This window comes from Panthera pardus, unplaced genomic scaffold (assembly GCF_024362965.1).
Source record: "Panthera pardus isolate Hobbes unplaced genomic scaffold, ASM2436296v1 HiC_scaffold_15, whole genome shotgun sequence".
NCBI lineage: Eukaryota > Metazoa > Chordata > Mammalia > Carnivora > Felidae > Panthera > Panthera pardus.
This window is the reverse complement of record NW_026526710.1, coordinates 1,433,964-1,458,813: the sequence shown is the minus strand read 5'-3', so window position 1 is coordinate 1,458,813 and position 24,850 is coordinate 1,433,964. Positions and strand designations below refer to the sequence as shown.

Sequence of the window (24,850 nt, the reverse complement as noted above, 5' to 3'; positions counted from 1 at the left end):
TGGTCACTGTCAGAATTGGGGACTAGGCCAGGAAGGCCGTCATTACAGAACTCTCCTTAAAATACCCATTTTATGACCTTATGACAATCCCTCTGAGACAAGAGAGGGTGACCCATCGAACACCGAACTCTCACCTTCCCTCCACCACGATGTGCCTTTGAGACCCACTGAGGAAGATTTTAGGGGCACACGCAGATCTCCAGTGAGGCTCTTTGCCCATCAGCCACTCAGAACTGAGCACCTGCATACCATTGTAACCTTGCCATGATTACACCCAAACCCATAAACTCAGAGGCCTTACTACCATCAAAAAGCAGACCCCATGGTTACCCAGCAGAAATAAATACACTAGCATCGCAAGACAGTTCATATCCACAAATATTTATTGAGTGCCTATATGCAAGAATGAAGACAGGATGGCCGCCGGCTCTCCTGGAGCTTACAGTTCCACCACTCCAGTACTTGCCTAGCTTTAAAAACAGCGGCAAGAAGCACTCATCTTTGCCCAACCATCAGCAGCACTGGAGGAAGCAAGTTTTTCACATTATATTGGTCACTGTTACAGTGCAATTGTGAATAAGTATCTTTGAAGGTTGTAGTCACAGCAATGACATGGTGTATCATGTCCAGCAAATGCAAATTTATGGCTTGATTCCCCCTATTTGAGAGGCATCTATTGAAATAAAACACACATAAGAAGGAGAAAGCTTCATAACACAGGTCCTAAAAATACTGGTGTAGTTTATTATCAAACTGCCACAGAACTCTTGGCAACAATAATTTCCTGCGAAGTTTGTGCAATATAACTGGTTGAATCAGACCTGTAAACCTCATGACCATAGGCCACACACACTCACTCATGGCTGGTGAGTAGGGTTTACCTGTATGATTCTTAAAGGGCTCTAGGTACACACTTAGTTTTTAAAGCTTCTTAAAGACTCGCAGCACAAGTGGCACTTTAAAATTTAGTGAAAACCGCTTTTGAGATAAAAATTAAAATGACAAAAATGTCTGATTTTACTACAGATGTTAAGTGCAGGATTCAAATTTAAATAGCATTCGGCAAAGCACCTGGCTTTTTAGAGTTAAAAAGGGGAACATGTTTCGGTTGTTTATCGAACTCTCAAATCATAACCTTCATGTGGATCTTCTAGTGGCAGGCACTTCTTCATGTGGTCCTGCTTCACAGGCCATCACCTAATTTACATGTCTAATTACAGAACATTCCAAGGAGCAGTTATTTTGGTTACATTGCCAACACTTTTTTTTTTTTTAAGAAAAATCGCCTATATCAGATAACCCCCAAATCACCTATTTAAGATGCTTCTGAACTTACACTCAATAGGTTACCAGCTTTGTCACTTAAAAAAAAAAAAGAAAGAAAAAAAAGAACCTTATACCAGAAGATCAAACTCCAAGAAATTTTTTTTTTTTTTTTTTATGCAAAAAGGTGGAGAGAACACCTTAGACCACCTAACAAATATCAACCAACCCAAGGTAATTTTTAAGTCAATTGCTGGGGACACAACCTACTTTTCTATTTAAAAAGTGCTAAATCACTACTTCAAATTGAAAGACCTTTTAAACTAGGAATGAATCTCAAATGTACTTTTACTGAAAACTGACTAAGCACCAGGTACTTTACATAATCTTCTTTAAATTGTTAGGAAGTTTCTTATCACTTCATCTTATCTTTCGCTGCTGCTGGCTGCCGAGGCAGGCAGGCCTGAGCCTGGTGGTGACCCAGGTCCACCTGGCTCTCCTGTCCCTTCCGTCCCAGCACGGTGCCCTCCCAGGACAGCCACAGCCACGTTAGCTACCTCTGTTGAGTCAGCTGAATACCTAATGTGCCTCGGGGCTCTGGAAAGGTAGGGGGCAGACCCAAGTGAAAGAGAGAACTCTGTATGCGTTTAAAAAGGCACTCCCACTCGGGTTCTTACTACACTGCAGCTTAGCCCCAGCAGGAACAAAGTGGCTCACCTCCCAGGAACAACAGCTGCTTTCTAAGATTGCCATCTTTGGGGTTCAATTGTTTTTGAGTGTTCCTGTGGGTAAATTAAGCACAAAAAAGGGAAAGATGGCTGAAAGGATTTTCCTTGGTTCTCTTCACAGCTATGAAGAAGAAAAAAAATTTTTTTAATTTTTAAGTAAGTGACTGATACTTCCAATCTATTATACATTTCAAGAATAAAAGCGTACATGTTCTGAGAGTGAGCACAGAAGAGATTTTGAAGGTATTTCATATCTTTCTTGGAATAAGCCAACAGAGACTAAGATAACTCCTTCACAAGATAAAACCATAATCTCTTCTGAAATGGCAATTTCCTATTCTTAAGAAGGTAGTAGACTTTACTTATGATAAAAGTAGGGAACAATGAATATCCTAATTTTCAAGTTAGTTTTTAATATCACGTATAGAACACAAAGGGAATACCATCAGTAAAGTCAATCCCTTAACTGGATTTTGACACAGCTGTACTGGAGCTTGATTAAAATTAACTTTTTCTTTGCTACAACTAGGAGACTTAAAAAAAAAAAAAAGGCTAGAAAAAAAATACCACAAATAAAGGCACTTATTCCGTTGATGAATAATTGTGACTAGTTCGAGGTGTTCAACTGGTGGCAGGAGCTGGGATCTAAGGTTCGATTCACGGATAGGAGTAAGAGGGGCATCGGTCAGCAGGCCCCTCCCTGCGGAGACCCCCTCACTCCCTGCGGAGACGCCCTCCAAGCTGAGAAGGGTGCTCGGCTGGGGCATCAGGCCTGGGGCTCAGCCAGGTAAGCTTTGGTGAAGGGTGCTCAAAGACAGTTTGAGAACCCAGCTCAAAGGCATACGTAGATCCTGGTGGAGTAATGGTTGGCTTGGCTCATAACCATAATATCTATAAGCCGTTAAGAGGTTACATGAGAAGAAAAGACTCAAAAGAACACCAAACTTTAAAACCTGAGCATTGTTAATGGGAATCAATTTGGAAAGTTTAGAGTGAATCTATTTATCAACACATACACAAATATGTGGGCACTGGATTCTGACTGGCCACCAAACCAGACCAGCAGTCAGAACACAGACCCACTAGTGCCGATCAGAGCACAGCCTCCCACCCACGTGCCACCGCCGAGAGCCAAGAGGGACCGCCCAGGCGGTGAGCTGGAGCCCTCCGGCAAGGCCAGAAGAAAGGTCCAAGGCTCCAGCGACACACGTTCCCCATCCGTGAGTTAGCAGGGTGGGCTGCCCTGATCTAAACCTGGCGCCCTTACAGCACCTACTGTGGGAGTCGTTTGTGGCCGGAGTCGGGGGGGGGGGGGGGCAGGGGGGGACGGGTTAAAACTGTCCGTGTGAGGGCTCTGACAACCGAAGCCATGTGCACTGAGAAGCACGGCCGCTCTGACGATCCAGTGGGGCGGCGGCCTGTATTTCATCAAAGTTTTATCCATCGATTTATCGTCACAAGTGGGTCACGGATTCAGAATGATGGGCAGAAAGCTACAGCGCTCCGATTGTTTAACGTTTTCTGAAAAGCACTACATATATGACTAAAGAATTAGAGTATTACAGCTCTCATTTTTCTTTCCTTACAAATAATAAAGTTCAAGGGAAACAAAATGAGTTGTTGATAGTTTTCAAAGCTTTCCAATATTCCATCATTTCCAGTATTTCCACTATTACTATTCTAACATTCACTCTAAGACATGTTCCTAACAGGAATTGCATTAGCAATTTTTTTTTTTTTAAATCTCAACACAACTAAAATCCAGGGAATGCTGCATTTTTCTTTTGCTTTTTGCATTCAGCATGTCTATCATTATGGAAGCTGTTCTTAAGCATTTATTAAAAAAAAAAAAAAGAATCATATTCACAATGTAGAACAAGTATATAAAATTAGTGTGCAAAGTTCATTGTAAAAGGATAACACTATTTGTTTAGAAACAAGCTGCCTCCACTGTTTACATTTCCTTACTATTGATATAAACTGGAGACTTATACTATTTAAAAATAAGACTTTTTAAATAGTAAAATATACAAGAGATTCCTGAGCATAACAAAAATATCTTGAAAATATGTGGCCATTTGAAGTATAAAATAGCAAGTGTAAAGAATAGCATGATTGTAAAACTACTATTTGAAGGCTTATAAACAGTACAAAATAGTTCGCCTTTTCTGAGTGCATAATTATACATTAGTGCAAACAAAAATGTCTCAAAATTTAATGGCTACAAATCTCAGAGATTTGCAGAGGTGCGCAAAACATGAAATTTCTTTAATGTCATTCGAACTGAACCCAGTTCTCGATTAATCCTTTCCAAACGATCTTCCAAGGCTTCCTAAGGGAAAATAACAGGAAACGTTTAATTAGAATTCTACATCGAGTTCACTGGTTCTATAATTACCACCAAATTGACCTTTCTTTTAACAAAAGAACTAGTATAAACATTAAACTTACAGAATTATTATATTTTTTATGCACATCATCGGATTTCTTTAAACTAACAACATGAATCAACGTTTCAACCACTCAAAACAACTGCTGCACCTTAACATATCCTCAGTACATGTGCCACTTTGAGTATGTGGAAACCCCAGCAAGGGCAGTGCGGCTCACTGGAAAGAGGTAATTCCCTGACTCCAGAACTGCGAACAGAACAAGAGGAACCGAGGAGGTTCTTCACACATTTCACCAGAAGAAATGGACACGTTGAACTGGTGCCTTATCTCACGTATACGTATATCGAACAACTGTTTTCTGACAAGAATTTCTAAGTTAAAAAGGAAGGAAAATGATGGAGGAGTTTGCTTCCCAAGAAGCAAGAGCTCTCACAACGAAGCAATGTAACAACTTCTTTCTTTTCTTCTCTCTCTTTCTTTCTTGAGAGAGAGAGAGAGAGAGAATGACCACAAGCAGGGGAGAAGAGCAGAAGGAGAGAGGCAGGCTCCATGCCTAGCGCAGAGCCTGACATGAGGCTCGATCCCACAACCCTGGAATCATGACCTGAGCCAAAATCAAAAGTTGGACGTTCAACCAACTGAGCCACCCAGGTGCCTCACAACTGCTATTTTTAAATAAGCAGTACCAGTGTTAAGTAAATAGTGCCTGGAATATATATGTATCATTTTAGATACTTTATTCAGTATTAACTCCAATGGTATCTGTAATAAAACTTAAAAATTCCTCTTTAACAACTTTAATTATTAAAAGATCACACATTCATGATAAAGTATTTAGAAGACAGATGAGTAAAAATAACCATTGTTCCTCTTTCCTTTTTTTTTCCTGTAGATATGCACATCATTTTTAAGAAGAAAAATAAAAATAAATTCTCTACTTAAAAACATTTTTCAAGGCGCCTGGGTGGCTCAGTCGGTTAAGCGTCCGACTTCAGCTCCGGTCACGATCTTGCAGTCCGTGAGTTTGAGCCCCACGTCGGGCTCTGGGCTGATGGCTCAGAGCCTGGAGCCTGCTTCCGATTCTGTGTCTCCTTCTCTCTCTGCCCCTCCCCCGTTCATGCTCTGTCTCTGTCTCAAAAATAAATAAACTTAAAAAAAAAAAAAAAAAAGCTGCTGAGGATTCAACTCAGTTTAAAAAAAACCACATTTTTCAATTGAACTTGTTATGAAATATCTTTCTATGATATCCTTTTAAATCAATGTGCAATATTCCATTAGATTTAACCAAGAATCTTTTAGTAGAAATTTAGGTTGCTTCTAATTTTGGATATCATAAATAATGCTGCAATAAATATTCTTTTTTTTTAAATATTTGGAGGGTTTTTTTGCGGGGGGGGGGGGGGGGGAAGCAGAGAGAGAGGAGTCAGAGGATCCGAAACAGGTTCTGTGTTACTGACAGGAGACAGCCCAAAGCATGGGTTGAACTCACAAACTGCAAGATCATGACCTGATCCAAAGTCGGACACTTCACCGACTGAGCCACCCAGGCGCTCCTGCAATAAATACTCTTAAAAAAATATTTCTTTACAAACACCTGGAAGTATTGCCTTAGGAATCATTCCCAGAAATAAAAATGCTATGTCCAAAGAAATCCAAAATTCTAAAGCTTTGGACCTAGGTAAAATTGTACTCCAGAAAAGTTTGTGATAATTTCTACTTCCACCTGCCGTGTATGAGAATATAATTTTCTCCATCCTGGGTACTGGGCTTTATTTTTTCCCCCATTTTTCTTTAAATACCTGTCAATGTAATCGTTTTTTTAAAAAAATAATGCTTTGGGGGCACTTGGGTGGCTCAGTCGATTGAATGTCCAACTTCGGCTCAGGTCATGATCTAATGGTTTGTGGGTTTGAGTGCTGCTTCAGGCTCGCTGATGTCAGTGCGGAGCCCACGTAAGATCCTCTGTCCCACCCCCTTCGGCCCCTCCTTCCCCCCACCCCCCGCCATCTCTCTCAAAAGTAAATAAAACATTTTTTAAAAATAATGCTTTTGTTCAAATGTGTACTGTTTTTTACTCATTGGTCAGGCTGAATATTTTTCATCTTTTTTCTGCCCAATTTTACCTTTTCCACTTATGAATCCTATATAAGCATGCTCAGCCCCTTTTTGCTGTCACTGGTCTCCTTACTGGACAGAAACAGCTTTGACATGTATGAACAGAAACTACTGCCTTTTAAGTTATTTTAAGAGCTTATATTCATTACATAAAAATATGTTAAACGAATGTTTCAGATAAATTTAGCATCGGAGTATCTATAAGTTTTCCTTCTTCCTTCCCAAAAAGGAGGAAGGGTTTCCTGTGTTGAGTCTTATCAATTATTGAGTAAAGACTTTCAGAACAACAAAAACAATAAAAAAGACTTAAAGTCTTAAAGAGAAGTTAGGGAAATAGGTCCTAGAAAAAGACCTCTGTTGTTTTCTTAGCGTTTTGTTCCTTCTGGTATCACAGATCAACCTGAAAATGAACTTCTCCTAAAGTTAAAGCACTGAAAAGCCAAAACATGCAGTTATGTAAGAGACCTATCCCTATCGTTATGGTTAAAACATTACAAAAAGAGCCGATTTTAAATGTCCCATGGTTTCGTGCATTTTAATTCTCTCTGAAAAGCAATGAAAAGAAACGCACACGAGTCGCTTCGCCTGCACCCTCCTGCCCTATGGTGGAATCACATCTCTCTTTAACCTCTACAGCTCATCCAGCTGCAAAGTGCAACTGTTTTTTACATGTTTACTAAATGGAAAGGGGTTCAGAAATAAATTAGATCGGGGAGGAAGAAACAAACACCAAAAGGGACATTTAATGTGAGAGTATTAACTTAATGTACCATCTTTTAAAAGACAAACTGCAGAGTGGCATGAAGGCATGAACATCTTTTTCATGAAGTACAAAGGTAAAATCACTTTTTATTCCCGAAAGCTAGCCTGCAGTTCTAAAATGCACTATAATCACCACTTTTCTAAAAGGCTAAAAGTTTTTCCTCCCAGTTGCTTCAGGATGCCTAAAACATCATCCTGGATAAATGGAGCGCTAACCAGCATCACGCTTCTAAAGGAGATTCAAGGTAAGTAAGATATTTCACCTGATTTAATCTTGTCTGCAAAGTGATTCGTCCTCCAGTAGAAGGCATTCGACTTAGCGCTGCCTCGATCTGTTAACACACACAAAAACAAATTAAGTAAAAACAGAAGAATTCTATCTAATTCATGGCCGGGGAGTTTATAACAGAATGGACAAGACAGACTTCAGCCTAGTATTTTCTTGTCCGTCTCGCCTTCACGTAAGTCCCTCCGCCCTAATCCGCAAGGACAGCTTAGCTCCAATGCACTCCTAGCACAGCGCTGGTGTGCATCCACAGTAACTTCCTGGGATGGTCTGACTCAAGTAACTCCCTTCTGACCATCCCTCAGACATAAGCATTTGAGTTCAGAGAAAGATTTTTTTTTTTAAGTTTTGTTTGTTTTTACCTGGTCTTTTTCTTTTGTAAGTTCATCAAAAAACCGTTCCGTTTCAGCTAGGGTCCTAATTTTTGCTGTATACTCAAAATCATTACCATGTGGTGCTACTGACGTGGGCTTACACTGTTCATAGCTAACTGATTTATTCTTCTCCCAGGCTGATCTCACAGACACTTTCTTCACTCCGTTTGGCAACAGTTCGGGAGAAGAGCTATGATTAACATGGATGTCGGTGGCTGTTTCTGAATATTTTTTTTCTGTCAGAGAGAAAAGAAATTTATTTCTTATCAATTTTCTTGATAGATCCTTTACATAACTATATATGTCATCCAACTTCACTTTCTGAAAAGGGCTGCCACAAACCAAAAAACATGAAAAGAGACACAATAATCAATCATATTTACTCAGTGCTTTTTCTCCAAAGAATTCTAAAAGTCTTACCCTCGATTTGACACCCTGCACAACTTCCCTAAGTCAAGGTAGATAAACTTTCTGTAAAGTTAAATGAACTTTAAACTTAAAGCCAAAACAAAAAACAAAACAAAAAAAAAGAAATACTAACTACACATTTAGTGGATACACAGCCACACCAACGGTAAAGAGCGAGAGTCTCATGGGCCTGCCCCAGTGATCCACATGCATTATCTTAGAACTTTATTCCAAACTTAGAAGATAAACGAGAAAAAAGGAAAAAAAAATCACCGAATACCTAAGCTGCATAGAAGTTACAGAATATAAATATTCAGAAAAACTGAACAGTATGGCCCTGGTAAGGAAGCATTAACAATCCCTGTACCTCAGTTTCCCAACTTTTAAATGAGGATCACAACATTGACACACAATATGAACATCACGCATGCTTATTTTTAAAGGCCCTTGCACGGAAAAATTATTTAAGTGCAGGACATTAGAACATTTAGAACCTTGAAAAGATACCAGAAATTCACAAAATGAAGGACTAAAACCATAACTAATAATTTTTTAGGAAAAGATACCTTCCGAGTCATCTAGAGGAAGAAACTGGAGTTGTTTTCTTGGATTGGTACGTTGTAACGCAGACACAGGAACAGTATCTAAATCATCCAAAAGTATATCAAATCTATTGAATGAAGCAAGTTACTTGTGAGAAGAAAATGTTAACTGATTTTCCCTATCTCCACTAGAAAGACGAACTGGCATCCAGTTAGCTCACATATTTTTTAAAAAGAAAGCTGGTCATACGACTTTCTAAAACTGAAACTTGTATTTCTAACACAAAATTCTGTATTAGACACGTAAGGCATTTATCCATATGTTATCTCCTTTGATGTTTATAACAACCTTATAAAATAAACAGAGCAGGTATTATTATCCTCGTTTTACAGAAAAGGAAACTGCGGTTCAATGTGCTTAAGTAATTTCTCCAAGAGCCTGATAGAGAGCTAGGTCACCAGCTCTTACATCTGAGGAGTCAGGCTTCCCCCGGCCGCACACACTGCTGAGTCCCCTCAGAGGACAATTTTTCAGGCGCCCAGGGAAACTTACCAGGACAGCCCACCTTCTTGTACAAATGGCTCAAAAATTTCCCTCTATCATAAACCTTTTCAGGAAAACAAAGAATTATCATTCTATATCCAAAAGCTGGAAGGGATTCTGAGGCGGTATTTAAATTTACTAGTAGCTAGTTTATATGGTTAAAAACTGTTTTCATGTTTTATAGTACTTTTTTTAGTATGACATTCATTTAAGTGATTTAAAACCACAGAGTTCCCACTGATGAATGAAAAATGAGTGACAGCTATAGGCATAAGCTGACACTTGTAAAAAAAAAAAAAAAAAATCGAGAATATATATATTTTAATCTACTATTTTAGAGAACTTACCGAGCTGGACTGCTTTCATTTTTGCTAAGTAGATGACTGAATCCCGGGGACAAATTTTCTTTAGGGGATCGCTTTGGACTATAAGCCACAGTCACTGGTGTTAACATAATCTCTCTTTTTGCTGCAGAAGAAAATGAAGAGGAAATATTCTTTTTCTTCTATATAATACATATATCGGCAAAACAAGCTTTCTTTTTCAGGACGTTTTCTAACTTTAAATGGAATGCAATTTCATTGTAAAACCTTCCAAAAGATAAATAAAAGCACACACAATAAAAATAACTCACAATCCTATATCATCTAGAGGGAACCACTGCCAACACTTTAGTACATCAGACTGTAGTTTCAGCACCCTGACTCAAAACTGGTTTTTCAGGATTTTAGAAGTCGACTGGAAATAAGATGGAAACACCAGTACACCAGTGAACATTCCTATAACACAGTTATATACAGATATCTTCAGCTGTTCTCAAAATGGAAAATTGAGAAAACAGAAATCCAATGTTTAACCTTTAAAACCACATCCATAACTGGCTAAAGAAACCTGAGGCAAATATATGCAAAGAAGCATCTTTTTTAAGCTAGCTTAATTTGTTTGAACTAATGTTTCATTAGACAACTGTCAACGATCTGAAAAACCGTGAAGTGGTATTAGTTGCAAAAAAAATTTGCTGGACACACAAAATATTTTAATATACTGTGATTTCTTCAGCTCTAGTTGTAGTATCTGTGCAATCAGGCAATGTTGTTATTGAACAAGATTCTATTTTGGGATCCTGCGTTCAAAGTACTCTACTAGGTGCCAGGGAGAGAGCAGAAGGCAAACAGAAAACATCAGGCATGTGTGCACGGCTTGGATGCCACTCTTGAGTCCAGGAGATATATACATCTGATTCTTACTTGGAGTACTTGATTTACGAGTCGAAGGTGGTAAAGACGAGGATCTCTGTGAAGCAGAGTTAAACCTCTTCTGTCTTTGTTGGGCACATTTCTCTGGGGACCGACTTGCACTGACAGACGTTTCGGTTTGCCGAGGATTCACTAATTCTGTAACAGACAAAGGTCAAAAAATAAACAAACAAAACAAACCTAGCTTCAGTTACCTCCCTTTAACAGATGATTACACCAGGCAAGCAATTGTCATCATTTAGGTTAGGATGATTATTTGCAAATGCACATTATAAGGATAAAAAAAATGCTGGATGAAGAAAAATGTGGGAGTTTATAACGAATTCATTCTGGCTCCGTTTACAAGTGCCATTCAAGGTGATTTTTCAAGAGAGATTATTTTAGAAACCAGGTCACTAATTTATTTACTAGGAGATAGTGCTTTGGAGATGCAATGCTGAAGATGTTAACCGTGTGATCAGCAGGCCCGACCAAGTGAGCACTGGAGTAAGTAGGAGGAGACGCAAGTACCGTTGAGCTGCACTTGCGAGAAAAACAGGCCTCCCAGACTTCTCGTCCTGCTGAGAGATGCTCATTAACCAAGAAAGGGAGAGAAGAAACCGTTACAGCTCACTTTATGAATACCAACGGTCTTAACGTTCTGACGTGAGACAAACCGATGTAGAAATTTCTCAAATACCTTTAAGAATGCCGCATAAATCTTTACTAATCAGAACGTAACACGTAGTCTGCTTTGTATAAAAGGTGCCTATTATGCCATGATTGTGGTAAGTTATGAACCAGGGGATTTAAAGAAGGTGATGTAACTGGGGGGCGAAGGGGAAGGTATCTATAATCTATTACCTATCTATATCAAACAAGGAAAAAATGCTTACTATTTGAGGTGTCCTCTTTCTCTGTCTGTGTGCCCCAACTTTTCAATATTTTTCCTTCATCAAGTTCTTTTAAAGCTTTCATGATTGGTGTATCTGAAATCTCTCTCTGTTTCTTTATCAATACGCTTCTTGGTGAACTTCCAAATGAAGAATCCTTTTCCGGAGGAGAACGGTACCTTAAATAATAATTACAAGACATGCAATGCTATGGACTGAATATTTGTGTCCCCTCCCCCTAAAATTCGTATGCTGAAGCCCCAATCCTCAGTGGATGGTGGGAGGAGGTGAGGCCTTGGGGAGGTGATCAGCTTTAGATGAAATCATGAGAGTGGGACCCCCCTGATGGAATTCGTGCCCTTATAAAAAAAAGCGATACAACATCTCTCTGTCTGGACACAGTCACCAAAGAAAGACCATATAACTAGGAAGAGGAGCCTCACCAAGAACCCAACTACGCTGGCAGCACCCCAACGTCGAACTCTCAGCTTCCAGAACCGCAAGAGTAAGTGTTTCTTGTTTTAAGCTGCCGAGTCTGCGGTGATTGGATACAGCAGCCTGAGCTAAGACAGAGCTCGTGGCGTTGTCAGGGGAGTAACACGAGAGCTGACAATTACGCTCCACAATGAAAATGTATGCTTTACAATATAAATACATTACGATCGAACCTGCACGTAACAGTGCAGTGCTTCCCAATCATTTTCCCAGCCTCGCACAGGCAGGAATATCGTATTTATATGGTGCTCTGGAGTAATACGGTTGTTCGAGCTATCCAGAGCCTGAGAGGATCGACACCTTACCCAAACCGAGAGCCCATGCGCAGCGCACCACTGTGTCGGGAGCACAGAGTGGGGGACGTTCTGCACAGCCTTTGATGGTCAAGAATCCTAAAAGCGCTCGTTTTTCAAAGTAAACTAAAAATCACGTCCTCAAAATTAAGGCACTGAAGCCACAAAGAGAAGGCTCTTTATATCTTCCTGAACATTTAAAAGCAATTAAAATCTCTATGAAACCGTAACAGTTCCTAAATATGACCCTTGAGAAAGCTACCTTACCCGGGAACACAGGTTTCCACCAGCTGGTTATTCCCTCTATTATCCTGGGTGTCCAAAGGCTGGCCAGTAAAGATGGAATACTCCGCGCCTGGTATCAGCCACTTGCGTCTGCTGACGTCGGAGGTGGCCAGCGTGCTAGGACAACGAGAAATGATCTGAGGCGTTACAGGCTCGTGCTTCAGTTCAGACTGAACACGTACAGAAAACGACCTGCTTTGAAACGTCATCTACGCATTTGTACAGGAATTTAAAGACTGCATAAAGCGACCTTACGTTAGATACGTGAACTCTGTTTCATCGTTTTCAGATCCAACTGAACTGTTATTTTAGGTTTTCTGTTACTCTGGAGTATTTCTGCATTTCGGTCAAGATTCAGGTACTCCCCTCTCTACGCGGCTCTGAACACCCCCAACCGACCTCCCACCACACTTCCTATGCTTCGTACACGCCCCGTAGCTCAGGCCACGGCCACGCCAGCCAGACTACCCTTCTTGTTCCTGCCAGACCGGCACAGAAACATCCTCCATCTCACAGTCCAATGCAGTAGCCACTAGTCACATACTGCTATCGAACACGTGAACTGTGGCTAGTGAGGTGAAGAACCAATTTTTAAATGCTACTTAATTTTAATGAATTTTAAAACTTTTTTTAACATTTATTTTGGAGAGAGACAGAGTACAAGCAGGGGAGGGGCAGAGAGAGGGGGAGACACAGAATCCGAAGCAGGCTCCAGGCTCCAGGCTCCGAGCTAAGAGCAGAGAGCCCGACGCGGGGCTCGAACTCACGAACTGTGAGGTAATTTTAATTAATGTAAATTTCATGGCCACACGTGGGGACTGGCACTAATGTACTGAGTGGTGCAGTTCTAGGCTAGTACCTGCCCCATCTTATGAAAACCCTGCCCAGCTGAGGCTCACACATCATGCATTACCTGGCCCTTCGCTAGACTCCAGAACCGGTCTCGTCTTCTCTACACCTGCTTCTGACCCCACTCTGGGCAACGTCAGGGTCCATGCAGAGGAGCGGTCCACGACCTCTCCTAGTGACTGGACTCCGCTCCTGCCCACTCACCCCCCTCAGCACACACTCAATGCACTCTGTCATCGACAGCGAACACCCCCCACTTAAGAAATCGCAACTCAAAGATTCTTCTGGCTCACACACTCAAGTATCACCAAGGCACTGTGTCCCCAAGGCCTGTGATCCTTGGCCTCACCAATTTCTATGTATCACCCCTCCAGTTCCTCTCTACCTACTCTGGGACGCACACCCCCGATAATAGTTACTCACTGCCTTGCCCCCTTCCCCGCTCACCTCCCATCACACCCAACTGGCAGCAGAGACCTAACCCTGGAGGACCACAGGGGCCTCACTTCTGAGCGTCTGCAGTCCTACACTTGGGCTTTGCTGGAAAAAAGCCACCCATCCGTGCAGACTGGGCTATCATTACAGAATCACTCTCACCATCTCAACAGACACCCGACACCGGCTGGCAACATACCTTTCTGTAATCAACGAGCTCCAATTCTCCAACAGGACTACCTTTCAGCTTCTCCACTCTCCTCAAACCTCTTACCCAACCCTGATGGTCAGGTGATAACCTCGCATCACACTTTGGCGAAGAAGAGAAACCTAGAGGAGAGAGCCGTCTTCCTCTCTCTGCTCCCTTTCACAGTCAAATTTCTTACGACTTGCCTCTATTTTCATTTCAACTCCCAGTCACTCCCTTGCTTTGGTCCTCAATTTTTAAATTAAGAAACATTCCAAACATTTTTAGAAAATTACATGGGGCACTTGGGTGGCTCAGTTGGTTAAGCATCCAACTTCGGCTCAGGTCATGATCTCACAGTCTGTGAGTTTGAGCCCAGCGTCAGGCTCTGTGCAGACAGCTCAGAGCCTGGAGTCTGCTTCAGATTCTGTGTCCCCCTCTCTCTCTGCCCTTCCCCCACTCCTGCTCCGTCTCTCTCAAAAATAAACATTAAAAAAATTTTTTTATTAAAAAAAAAAAAGACAAAGACCACTATGAGCACCTGTACTTGGTTTTAACAAATGTTAACATCTTACCATACGTGTTTTCAATGGAAAGACAAAACTCTATATATGTGGTTGTTTGTATTTTTTTTAATAATGTCCACCTAATGTACACATCCTTCTAATGCTGCTGCTTCTACTCAACATGTTTCAGATATCCCCATGTTAACACACACAGGTGTGTCACTTTAATCATTTGCCTACAGAATGACTATACTGCCCATTATTGATTCTTCGTCCTGTTGTGGATGTTTAGTTTCCAACACATCACCTTTCTTTTTAATTTTTTTTTTTTTAACGTTTATTTATTTTTGAGACAGAGAGAGACAGAGCATGAACGGGGGGAGAGTCAGAGAGAGAGGGAGACACAGAATCCGAAACAGGCTCCAGGCTCTGAGCCATCAGCACAGAGCCTGACGCGGGGCTTGAACTCACGAACCGCGAGATCATGACCTGAGCGAAGTCGGATGCTTAACCGACTGAGCCACCCAGGCGCCCCCCAACACATCACCTTTCAACAGTGCTACGATTAACACATGTAGGAGTTCCTCTAAGGTAAATATCTAAAACCAGAAGTGTGCGATTTGGGGTGCACATATTTTCAGTCTTAGTGGATATTGCCAAATCACGCTCCAGTCAAGCTTACTGATTTTCAGTCCAACCATTACTTTGAGAGTACCTCTTTCTTCACATCTTTGCCAAACTTTACACTGATTAAAGTGTGGCCTGTCTGATGGTGTGAGTGGTATCCCATGCTTGTTTTAATTTACATTTTTTGATTACCAGTAAAATGAACATCTTTTCATTTTATCAGCCATTTATATGTCTTTTTCTACGAATCGTTTGTTCATGTTCTTTTATCATTTTTCTATTGAGGAGACTTTTTCTTTCCTAGTTCTTTATATTGTGGATATGAATCCTTTATTGGTTCATGTTCACTTCAGCATGCATAGACACACAGATCATACTCATGCACCAACCGTCTGCTTATACAATCTTGATTATTTGCAATATTTCTGTTAGATTTTTAAACAGGGAAACACCACAGGGGCGCCTGGGTGGCTCAGTTGGTTGAGCGTCCGACTTCATCTCAGGTCATGATCTCACAGTTTGTGGGTTCGAGCCCCGCGTCGGGCTTTGGGCTGACAGCTCAGAGCCTGGAGCCTGCTTCACATTCTGTGTCTCCCTCTCTCTGCCCCTCCCCCGCTCGTGTGCGCAGCGCGCGCGCGCGCTCTCTCTCAAAAATAAATAAACATTTAAAAAAAATTTACACAGGGAAATACCACAGATACAACTCAAGTCCCCTGTGTACCTCTCCAATATCATTCCTCCCCAAAGCAACCACTTACACTAAATTTGTAATGTGTACATACATTATACTTTTAACTACCTCTGTATGAACCTGTAAGAATATGTACAACTGTTCTACATGCTGAAGTCAATATGAATAGTATCCTACTTCTTCTGCAACTGGTTTTTCGTTGTTCCAAATTATGTTCCTAAGATTAAATCATGTTAATGATCAACTTCAGTGGTTGGCAAATTTTTCCTGTAGTCAAATAATAAATAAGTTTTTTGTGTTATTTGTTTTTTATTTTTTTTTTTAATGTTTAATTTTGCGAGAAAGAGACAAAGTGTGAGCTGGGGAGGGGCAGAGACAGAAGGATACACAGAATTAGAAGCAGGCTCTAGGCTCTGAGCTGTCAGCACAGCGCCCTACACGGGGCTCGAACCTACGAACCACGAGATCACGACCTGAGCAGAAGTCGGACACCTAACTGACTGAGCCGCCCAGGCACCCCTATTTTGTTTTAATAAATAGGTTTTATGGGCCAGATGGAAGAGGTTTCTGTTGCAACTACTCAACTTAGCCATTGTAACGCAAAGCAGCCACAGACAATAGGTAAATGAATAAATGTTACTTATGGACACTGAAATTTCAATTTCATGTAATTTTTACACGTATGAAATATTATGCTTTTTCTCCCATTTAAAAACAAAAAAACCTTTCTTTGCTCATGGGCCTTCCAACAACGGGCAGCAGGCTGGATTGGGGCTGGGGGCCGTGCTTGCCAATTCCTGATCTAGCAAGTGCGCTCTCACACAGACAGCACCATGCACACATATATCACAATATATTAATGTTCCAGTTGTCAGACACACAGGTCGCCTTCACTTATTCTACACAACATTCTCAACCAACATTCACATCTGTCCCTCTGTGCAAACTGCTCTCCAGGCCACCAACCCCTGGCTGGTGCACCCAGGGAACCCCAGTCCCCCTCACTCGCTCTCTCAGCTGCGGCCACAACACTGGCCACTTGGGGGTTCCTCCCAGCGTGCTGGCAGCTCTTTCTCAGCTTCTTGTGCCAACCCCCACCCCAACATCGGGACCTCAGGGCTCTTCAGAGCTGCGTCCTACACCACCTATCCCGTGGTCAAGCACTACAGAATGATAATTCTACAATTTGTAACTCCAGCCTGAGACCTTATTTCTGAGCTCCAAATGCAAATGTATAATCACCTGCTGGATTCCCATTTGGAATCTGTAGGAATCTCAAACTAAAATATTTGGAATAGAAATTCTGATCCTTGGGGCACCTGAATGGCTCAGTCAGCTAAGCGTCCGACTTCAGCTCAGGTCACGATCTCGCGGTCCGTGAGTTTGAGCCCCGCGTCGGGCTCTGTGCTGACCGCTCAGAGCCTGGAGCCTGTTTCCGATTCTGTGTCTCCCTCTTTCTCTGACCCTCCCCCGTTCATGCTCTGCCTCTCTCTGTCTCAAAAATAAATAAACGTTAAAAAATAAAAAATAAAAAAAAAAAGAAATTCTGATCCTTACCCATGGCCTGCTCTTCCCATTCCTTCCCTAGTTCAATATACGGAACCCTGAGTCGCTCCAGCCAGAAACCAAGACATTATTGGACACTTCCCTTTCTTATCTTGTTATCTCATTCTTAGCTATGTTTTGTGGATTCCACCTCCAGAACCCTCCCACCTTTCTCTTCTGTCCATTTCTACGGACATCACCCAGCGAACACCACCTCTCCCGGCACTACGATAGCCTAATTAGTGTGTCTGTTTCTACTCTTTTCCTCTCCGTCTTCTCCTCAAGGCAGGTGCATTAAAAAAATAGAAATCAGGGGTGCCTGGGTGGCTCGGTCGGTTAAGCGTCTGACTTCGGCTCAGGGCATGATCTCACGGTCCGTGAGTTCGAGCCCCGCGTCAGGCTCTGTGCTGACAGCTCAGAGCCTGGAGCCTGTTTTGGATTCTGTGTCTCCCTCTCTCTCTGCCCCTCCCCTGTTCATGCTCTGTCTCTCTCTGTCTCAAAAATAAATAAACGTTAAAAAAAAAAAAAATAGAAATCAGATGACCTAATTTTACCATATACAACCTTTCAGAGGCTTCCCAACAGACTTAAGAGTAAAATCCAAACTCTCGACCATGTGTGGCTTAGAAGGCGATGGATGATAGTCTACGATTTCATCTGGACCTACTTGACCTCTTGTTGGCAATATTCGGGCCACAGAGGCTTCCTCCAGGTTCTTTAGACATGTAAGCTCTTTCCTACCTCAGGACATAGTGAGGCTAATTTCTCTGCCTGGAACATCCCCCGCCCTCACGTCCACACCCCAAACACCCAGCACAGGGCTTACACCTCCCTGCTTACAAGTCACCTCCACAGAAAGGCCTTTCCTGACCCCAATCCCACCCCACTCTTGTTCTCCCACAAACGTTCAATTTCAGTTACTTACAATTTTTTTTTCTTTAAATAATTCACTGTGTTCTAACTTAAGATTAATTAACAAAGATCTAGAGGGGTGCGTGGTGGCTCAGTTGGTTGAGCGTCCAACTTCGGCTCAGGTCATGATCTCGCAGTTTGTGAGTTCGAGCCCCGGGTCAAGCTCTGTGCTGACAGCTCAGAGCCTAGAGCCTGCTTCAGATTCTGTGTCTCCCTCTCTCTCTCTCTGCCCCTCCCCTGCTTGCTCTCTGTCTCTCTGTCTTTGTCTCAAAAATAATAAACATTAAAAAAAAAAGATCTAGGGGCACCTGGGCGGCTCAGTCAGTTAAGTGTCCGACCTCGGCTTAGGACATGATCTCATGGTTTGTGGGCTCGAGCCCCACGTCGGGCTCTGTGCTGACCCCTCAGAGCCTGGGGTCTACTTCAGATTCTGTGTCTCCCTTTCTTTCTGCCCCTCCCCCCCCCTCAGGCTCTGTCTCTCTCTCTCAAAAATAAATAAACATTAAAAAAAATTTTTTTAACAATAAATAAAAAGATCTAAAGAAAGTTTCTCATTTGACAATTACAACCTAGGTTAAAGTTTACAATTTAACAATCCGATACACATCAATTTATGACCTTATGATCTACTCATTTAATATTCTTTATAAAATCATAATAAAAACCAATTCTAATACGAAAAAAAACAGCTCTAGGGGCACCTGGGTGGCTCAATCGGTTAAGTGTCTGACTTTGGCTCAGGTCAAGATCTTGCAGTTTGTGAGTTCGAGCCCCGTGTCAGGCTCTGTGCTGACAGCTCAGAGCTTGGAGCCTGCTTCGAATTCTGTGTCTCCCTCTATGTCTCTGCCCCTCCCCCTCTCGCTCGCCTTCTCTCTCTCTCTCTCTCTCAAAAATAAACATTAAAAAAAAATAAAAAGAAAAAAGAAAAAAATAGCTCTATAAAAGTATCATCAAGATAATGCTCTGAGATTACAACAAAGCTAATTCTGAATAACTAAAAAAACTAAAAAGAAAAATCCTTACAACCTAATAAAATCCACTATCTTTGTAGATATGTCCATTAACATAGGGATACAATTTCTGGAATTTTAGGGCTAAAAGACCTTTTGAGGTGATCTAGCCCAATGTCCTGGTATTTACAGATAATAAAATTGAGCTCCAAAAAAACCTCAAATTAAGTGATTTGCCTAAGGTCACACAGCTGGGCAAAATCAATGAATAAAAAACATTCTAGGTCTCTTTACACCCCATCAGATTCTATTCCCTCCTTTTGGCAAACGCCTCTGCATAAGACCTTTTATAATACCTAATAATTAGATGGTTTTGTTTTTGTTTTTTAAGTAAGCTCTACACCCAACATAGGGCTCTAACTCATGACTGAGCCAGCCAGGCGCCCCATAATTAGATGTTTTTACACATCTAAGTTCTATAATGACACTTAACCCTGACTTTCTCATGATTTAGACAGATGAGTTTCTCAGTTCACTAAAAGGGTGCACCTATTTCTAGCTTTACTGAGATTAAAGAAAATCACTTACTTGGCACGTGAGGGTCTCACAGGAGTTCTAGAATTATGACGAAGACTTAACATATTTTCATGCTCTACTTGCTTGACCTGAGCTTCAAGTTTTGAAATTGTTCTAATTCAAAAGCAATAAGATAAATTAAGTACACGATAGATTTTAAATATAGCTCAACTACAAATTATTTAACAGACCCTTCTAGAAACTGCTGGTCCATACACCTGTTTTCACAGTAAAATGCCACCAGTAAGCTTAAAAAAGCTGAACAAAATTGGAAACTAAACTGAAAGACAAATACATTAAACTCTACAGAGAAGCATTTCACATACTACAACTGAAGGAAAAGACAACAAATGGCTTTTATATAGCCAAGGAAAAAAAGAAAAATTATAAATTTGACTACAGATCAAAACACATGGTATAAATTTTAAAAATAAAATAAAACCAAGTACTCAAATAAAATGCAGTTCTAGTTATGTTTCATTCTGAACGTATATATTCATGCATATGAAATCTAAATAGGTAATGCTTTCACAAAAGAGGAAGCTTTTAATATTTTAATATAACATCCAATAAAAGAGCTAATAAGAACTTCCTAATTTTTAAAAGACACAAAGGCTAAACTATCCTGAACAACTCTCTACCTACAGGCAACTCACCTCATTTGTGCCATGTTCAGAATAAAAGCCCATTTTCAAATTCACCAACAGGGGTAAGTACTCTGGTACTTCTGTTTTGAAGCTACCTTGGCATTCCTTCTGTTCTCTTAAACTCTGCATATGTGTTCATCTCCTTCTAACCTCAAATTCTTGTCTGCCCTGCTGCGAGGAGGGTTTGAGGAAGAACAGCTCTAGCAGGGCTGACACCTCGTGCCAATTTGACAAGGAAGCTATTGGCAGAACTGAATGCATCCCAGCAAAGACCTAAGCAAATGCGCAGGCCAGGCAGCATTCGCGTTCTCTCCAACCTGAAGTCCTTAGGAGCGCAGTAAAATCTCCAAAGAAGGGACGTATCTCCAAATACAAACACAAAAGCACCCTCCAAAGCCAATTAGAAATAATTAATCATTTGCCATAGAGACCATTTATGCCTCTGTTTCTATCTAATTAAGCAAATGAGATCACAAATGTAGTCCCCAAACCAGGTTTTTAAGAAAGTAGATGGTCATAAAGTTGGTGTGAATGCTGTTTTCTTTTGGGAGCACAAATATCATTTGGTGAACTAGACTGCCTCTTAAAATTCTCTTCTTCTTTTTTAAGGATAGATTAAATTTCCTTTCAAAGGTTTAGTACCATTTAGATTTTGCTTCGCTGACCAAATAAATGTTTCAGGAGTGCACACTTCTCAAGCACAACTACCAATCTACTCTAATCATTTAAAAATCTTTGGCTAAAATCAAATGTATTTCCAGGTCAGGGGAAGATCAGGATAAAACCTGACCTCAAAGTGCCTAAAAATCCTCAAGAAAAACTTCCTTTTCATCGCTTTCGGTACAGACACATATTTATATGCTAAAAGAATAGAGGCATAATTATCTTATTAGAAAGATAACACATTTTACCTTTTCAAATCAGAAATCTGAGTATGTGCATCAAGCAATTTGTTCTCGGTTGTATTTAATGTATCCTATGAAAATAAAGGAAAAATTCAGATAACTGGAATATTCAGGTTTATACTCCTTTTATTTTAAAATACATAATATAAAACAAATCTAAGGTCACACCAGAGAGCTACAAAGAAAATTATGCAGATACTCAGCAAATACAGCATTGACCACAGAGCCAATATGCACAATTCAAGGGAAAAAATGAGACAGCAAAATGCTGGTTGATACAAGCAGCTGTATGTACATGACCTGTGTAATAGGTATAACCTATGATGCTTTCCTTAATTCTGCACAATCCAGTGTCAAAATGGACATATTCTAACTACAGCTTGCCTAAAACCTCAGTAGTAAACACACAGGTATTTGTTTTGCCACTTAGTAAGATTTCACATGTGATGACTGGCTCCTGACCCCCCAGAATTCCCTCCTGCCTAGCTGTGCAGGCCTTTTCATCAACCTTGAATGATCACAACCCTGTATTTTATGCAACACAAGTACTTTGGACCCCACTTACAGCATTATTGTGGGGTTTTGCGGAATTCAAACATATAGTTCCCAAAGAGAGCTTTCATTAAGAATTCAAGCATTATCAATAAACTCAAACAATCCCACAAAAAGCTACTGCTTTAAAAAACAAAACTTTGTATTTAAATATTATTAAATAATTGTTTTCATCTGTATGGTTCTTATATTCTTCTAAAAATCTCATCTCAACTCATCTCAAATACAACAGCCATTCAACATTTCTGAAGATTTCAAAGAAATCCAACAAATCTGCGACGTAAGCGGGCAAATATTTGCAAATAAGGATGCTGACAAAGATGAGGTGATGGAGAGACAGTCTAACTAAGGCGGCTAGATGGAGGTAGAAGAGGGAGAGAAAGGGAGAAGAAAGGGTCACCCCTCTTCATTTCCAACCCAGTGTTTCTGCCCCTATATGATGTTCAGAACATGAATCATCAACCATTACCTTTACTCTTTCGTGTTCTTTTCCAAGGGACTCATACTCTCCTAAGAGCTATAAGGAAAAACAAAAAAATTGCACCACAAAGTTAAACATTTATAATAGCAACTCAGAGATGGTCTATAAAATAGCTGCCCTTACTCTGCAAAAATGCAAATGTCATGAAACAGAATGGTTAACACTGTGTTCCAGATTGAAGGCGACTAAAGAGATAACAGAAGTGAATGTAAGGCATGATGCTGGGTTGGATCCTGGACTAGAAAAAAAAGTATCATAAAATAATAATTTGGATGTAAATTGCACATTAGACTTCTTTACTTTGATTCGTTCTGTGGCTATGTACCGAAGGCCCTTGTTCTTAGGAAATACACACCAAAAGGTAAGGGTAAAGGGCCAGGTCTGCAATTTACTCTCAAATTGTTCAAGAAAAAAACATGTATGTGTGAACACATACATATGGGAGATGATAAGGCCAATATGGCAAATGCTAACAACTGTGATCCTAGGTAAAAGGAATATAATCGTTCTCACAAGGTTTCTCTAAGTTTGAATTTACTTCAAAATAAAAAGTAAAACAAAAACAATTTAGTACCAGTCCAGACCCCTTGAGCAGTTTGTTTGTTTACTTATTTACTTATTTATTTAGCTTCACGCCCAGTGTGGGGCTCGAACTCACGGCCTGGAGATCAAGCCCTGACCCAAGATCAAGAGCTGGATGCCCAACCCACTGAGCCTCCCAGGTGCCTCAAGAAAGCAATATTTTAAAAGATTAAAATTTGTGGGGCACCTAGGTGACTCAATCAGTTAAGCGGCTAACTTTGGCTCAGGTCATGATCTCACAGTTCGTGGGTTCAAGCCCATGTCAGGCTCTGAGTGAACAGCTCAGAGCCTGAAGCCTGCTTCGGATTCTGTCTCTCTCTCTCTCTGCCCCTCCTCCACTCACTCTCTGTCTCTGTCTCTCAAAAATAAATAAAACATTTAAAAAATTACCAAAAAAAAAAGCATAATCCCAAGTCTAATATAGATTACTTATTGTGGCTCCTGAGTTCAAGCCCTGCATCAGGCACTGTGCTGACAGCTCAGAGCCTGGTGCCTGCTTCGAATTCTGTGTCTCCCTCTCTTCTGCCCACCCCTCCCCTGCTCATACTCTGTCTCACTCTCCTTCAAAAATAAACATTACAAAATTATAAATAAATAAATAAATAAATAAATAAATAAATAAATAAAAGTTGAGTGGTTAGAGCCCAGGACCTTTCCCCATCCTATACAGCAGCAGACTGACCAGCCAGGCAACAGGACTCAGTGAAGGTGAATGAGACACAAATTCAACTTTGGAAACCCAAGTGCAACAGGTGGAGGAAGTAAAGGGATAAGGAGAAGATGGAAAAGTTTTCAAAAAAACAAAACACAAAACACAAAACAAAACCCACCTTGGCTCCCCATCCCTCAGTGCCACCAGATCCTGGATGAAAGGTCCCAGACAAGAGACTGGGAGACTCTTCCTTGGGAAAACCAAACAATCCCAGAAAGAAGACCTCTACATAATTACTCCATGATTGCTGGTAAGTAAAGGCTACCAGGAAGTAAGTCACATCTGTACACATACGGTCTCCAAATGGCTTTTGATTGCCTCCCCCTTAAATGTGAGTCTAGTAAAAGAACCAACATTAAAAAAAAAAAAAGCAAAAACATTCAATATGAAGCTGATTTCAAAAGGAAAGGTTAACTTGGAAGAAATAATAAATCAAAACTAAAGAAGTATTACAAGAAAGCTATTATTAATATCCTCAGAGAAGTAACTGCTATATACATAAAGCAAGACCAGAAAGCAATGAAAAACTAGCAATGAAAGGACAAGAAACAGCTCTTAGAAACTAAAAATGAGAGAGAAAATAAGTTTAATACTAAAACCAGAAGATAGAGAACGAAGAGGCTATGATGGAAAGTAAAGCATAAATAAGTCTCAGAAAATCAACCCAGGGGCACCTGGATGGCTCAGTCGGTTGAGCGTCTGACTTTGGCTCAGGTCATGATCTCATGGTTCGTGGTTTCAAGCCCAAGCTGGGCTCTGTGCTGACAGCTTGGAGCCTGGAGCCCGCTTCAGATTCTGTGTCTCCCTCTCTCTCTCTGCCCCTCCACCATTTGTGTTTTCTCTCTTTCACAAAAATAAATAAACTTTAAAAAAATCTGATAAGAAAATATACCCTAGAATTCTATACTCTTAGCCAAATGACATGCGAAAGACCTAAATCTTCATCCACAATAATTATGGATATTGTTAAAAATTCAAGAAATCGGGGCATCTGGCTGGCTCAATTGGTGGAGCATGCAACTCCTGATCTTGGGGTCGTGAGTTCAAGCCCCACTTTAGGTGTAGAGCTTACTTTAA

The 24,850-nt window shown here is 40.8% G+C and overlaps 1 protein-coding gene across 6 annotated transcripts in view; it reads right to left on the bottom strand.

Moving 5' to 3' along the window:
• Positions 1-365: 365 nt before the first annotated feature.
• The window catches only part of MPHOSPH9 (M-phase phosphoprotein 9), a 58,694-nt gene continuing 34,209 nt past the window's right edge, over positions 366-24,850 (bottom strand). For 4 of the 6 annotated variants that reach the window (XM_019467624.2, XM_019467626.2, XM_019467625.2 and 1 more), the window contains 11 exons: positions 22,468-22,515; positions 21,453-21,517; positions 19,907-20,008; positions 12,599-12,733; positions 11,547-11,722; positions 10,663-10,809; positions 9,763-9,883; positions 8,896-8,999; positions 7,910-8,157; positions 7,525-7,593; positions 366-4,323 (listed from right to left, as the gene is read on the bottom strand). In XM_019467624.2, coding sequence (XP_019323169.2) covers positions 4,222-4,323; positions 7,525-7,593; positions 7,910-8,157; positions 8,896-8,999; positions 9,763-9,883; positions 10,663-10,809; positions 11,547-11,722; positions 12,599-12,733; positions 19,907-20,008; positions 21,453-21,517; positions 22,468-22,515 — 1,317 coding nt within the window. In that variant the 3' untranslated portion in view covers positions 366-4,221. Of the gene's footprint in view, positions 4,324-7,524; positions 7,594-7,909; positions 8,158-8,895; positions 9,000-9,762; positions 9,884-10,662; positions 10,810-11,546; positions 11,723-12,598; positions 12,734-19,906; positions 20,009-21,452; positions 21,518-22,467; positions 22,516-24,850 lie in introns of those variants that run through there. The other 2 variants (XM_019467627.2, XM_019467629.2) reach the window with 2 other exon arrangements.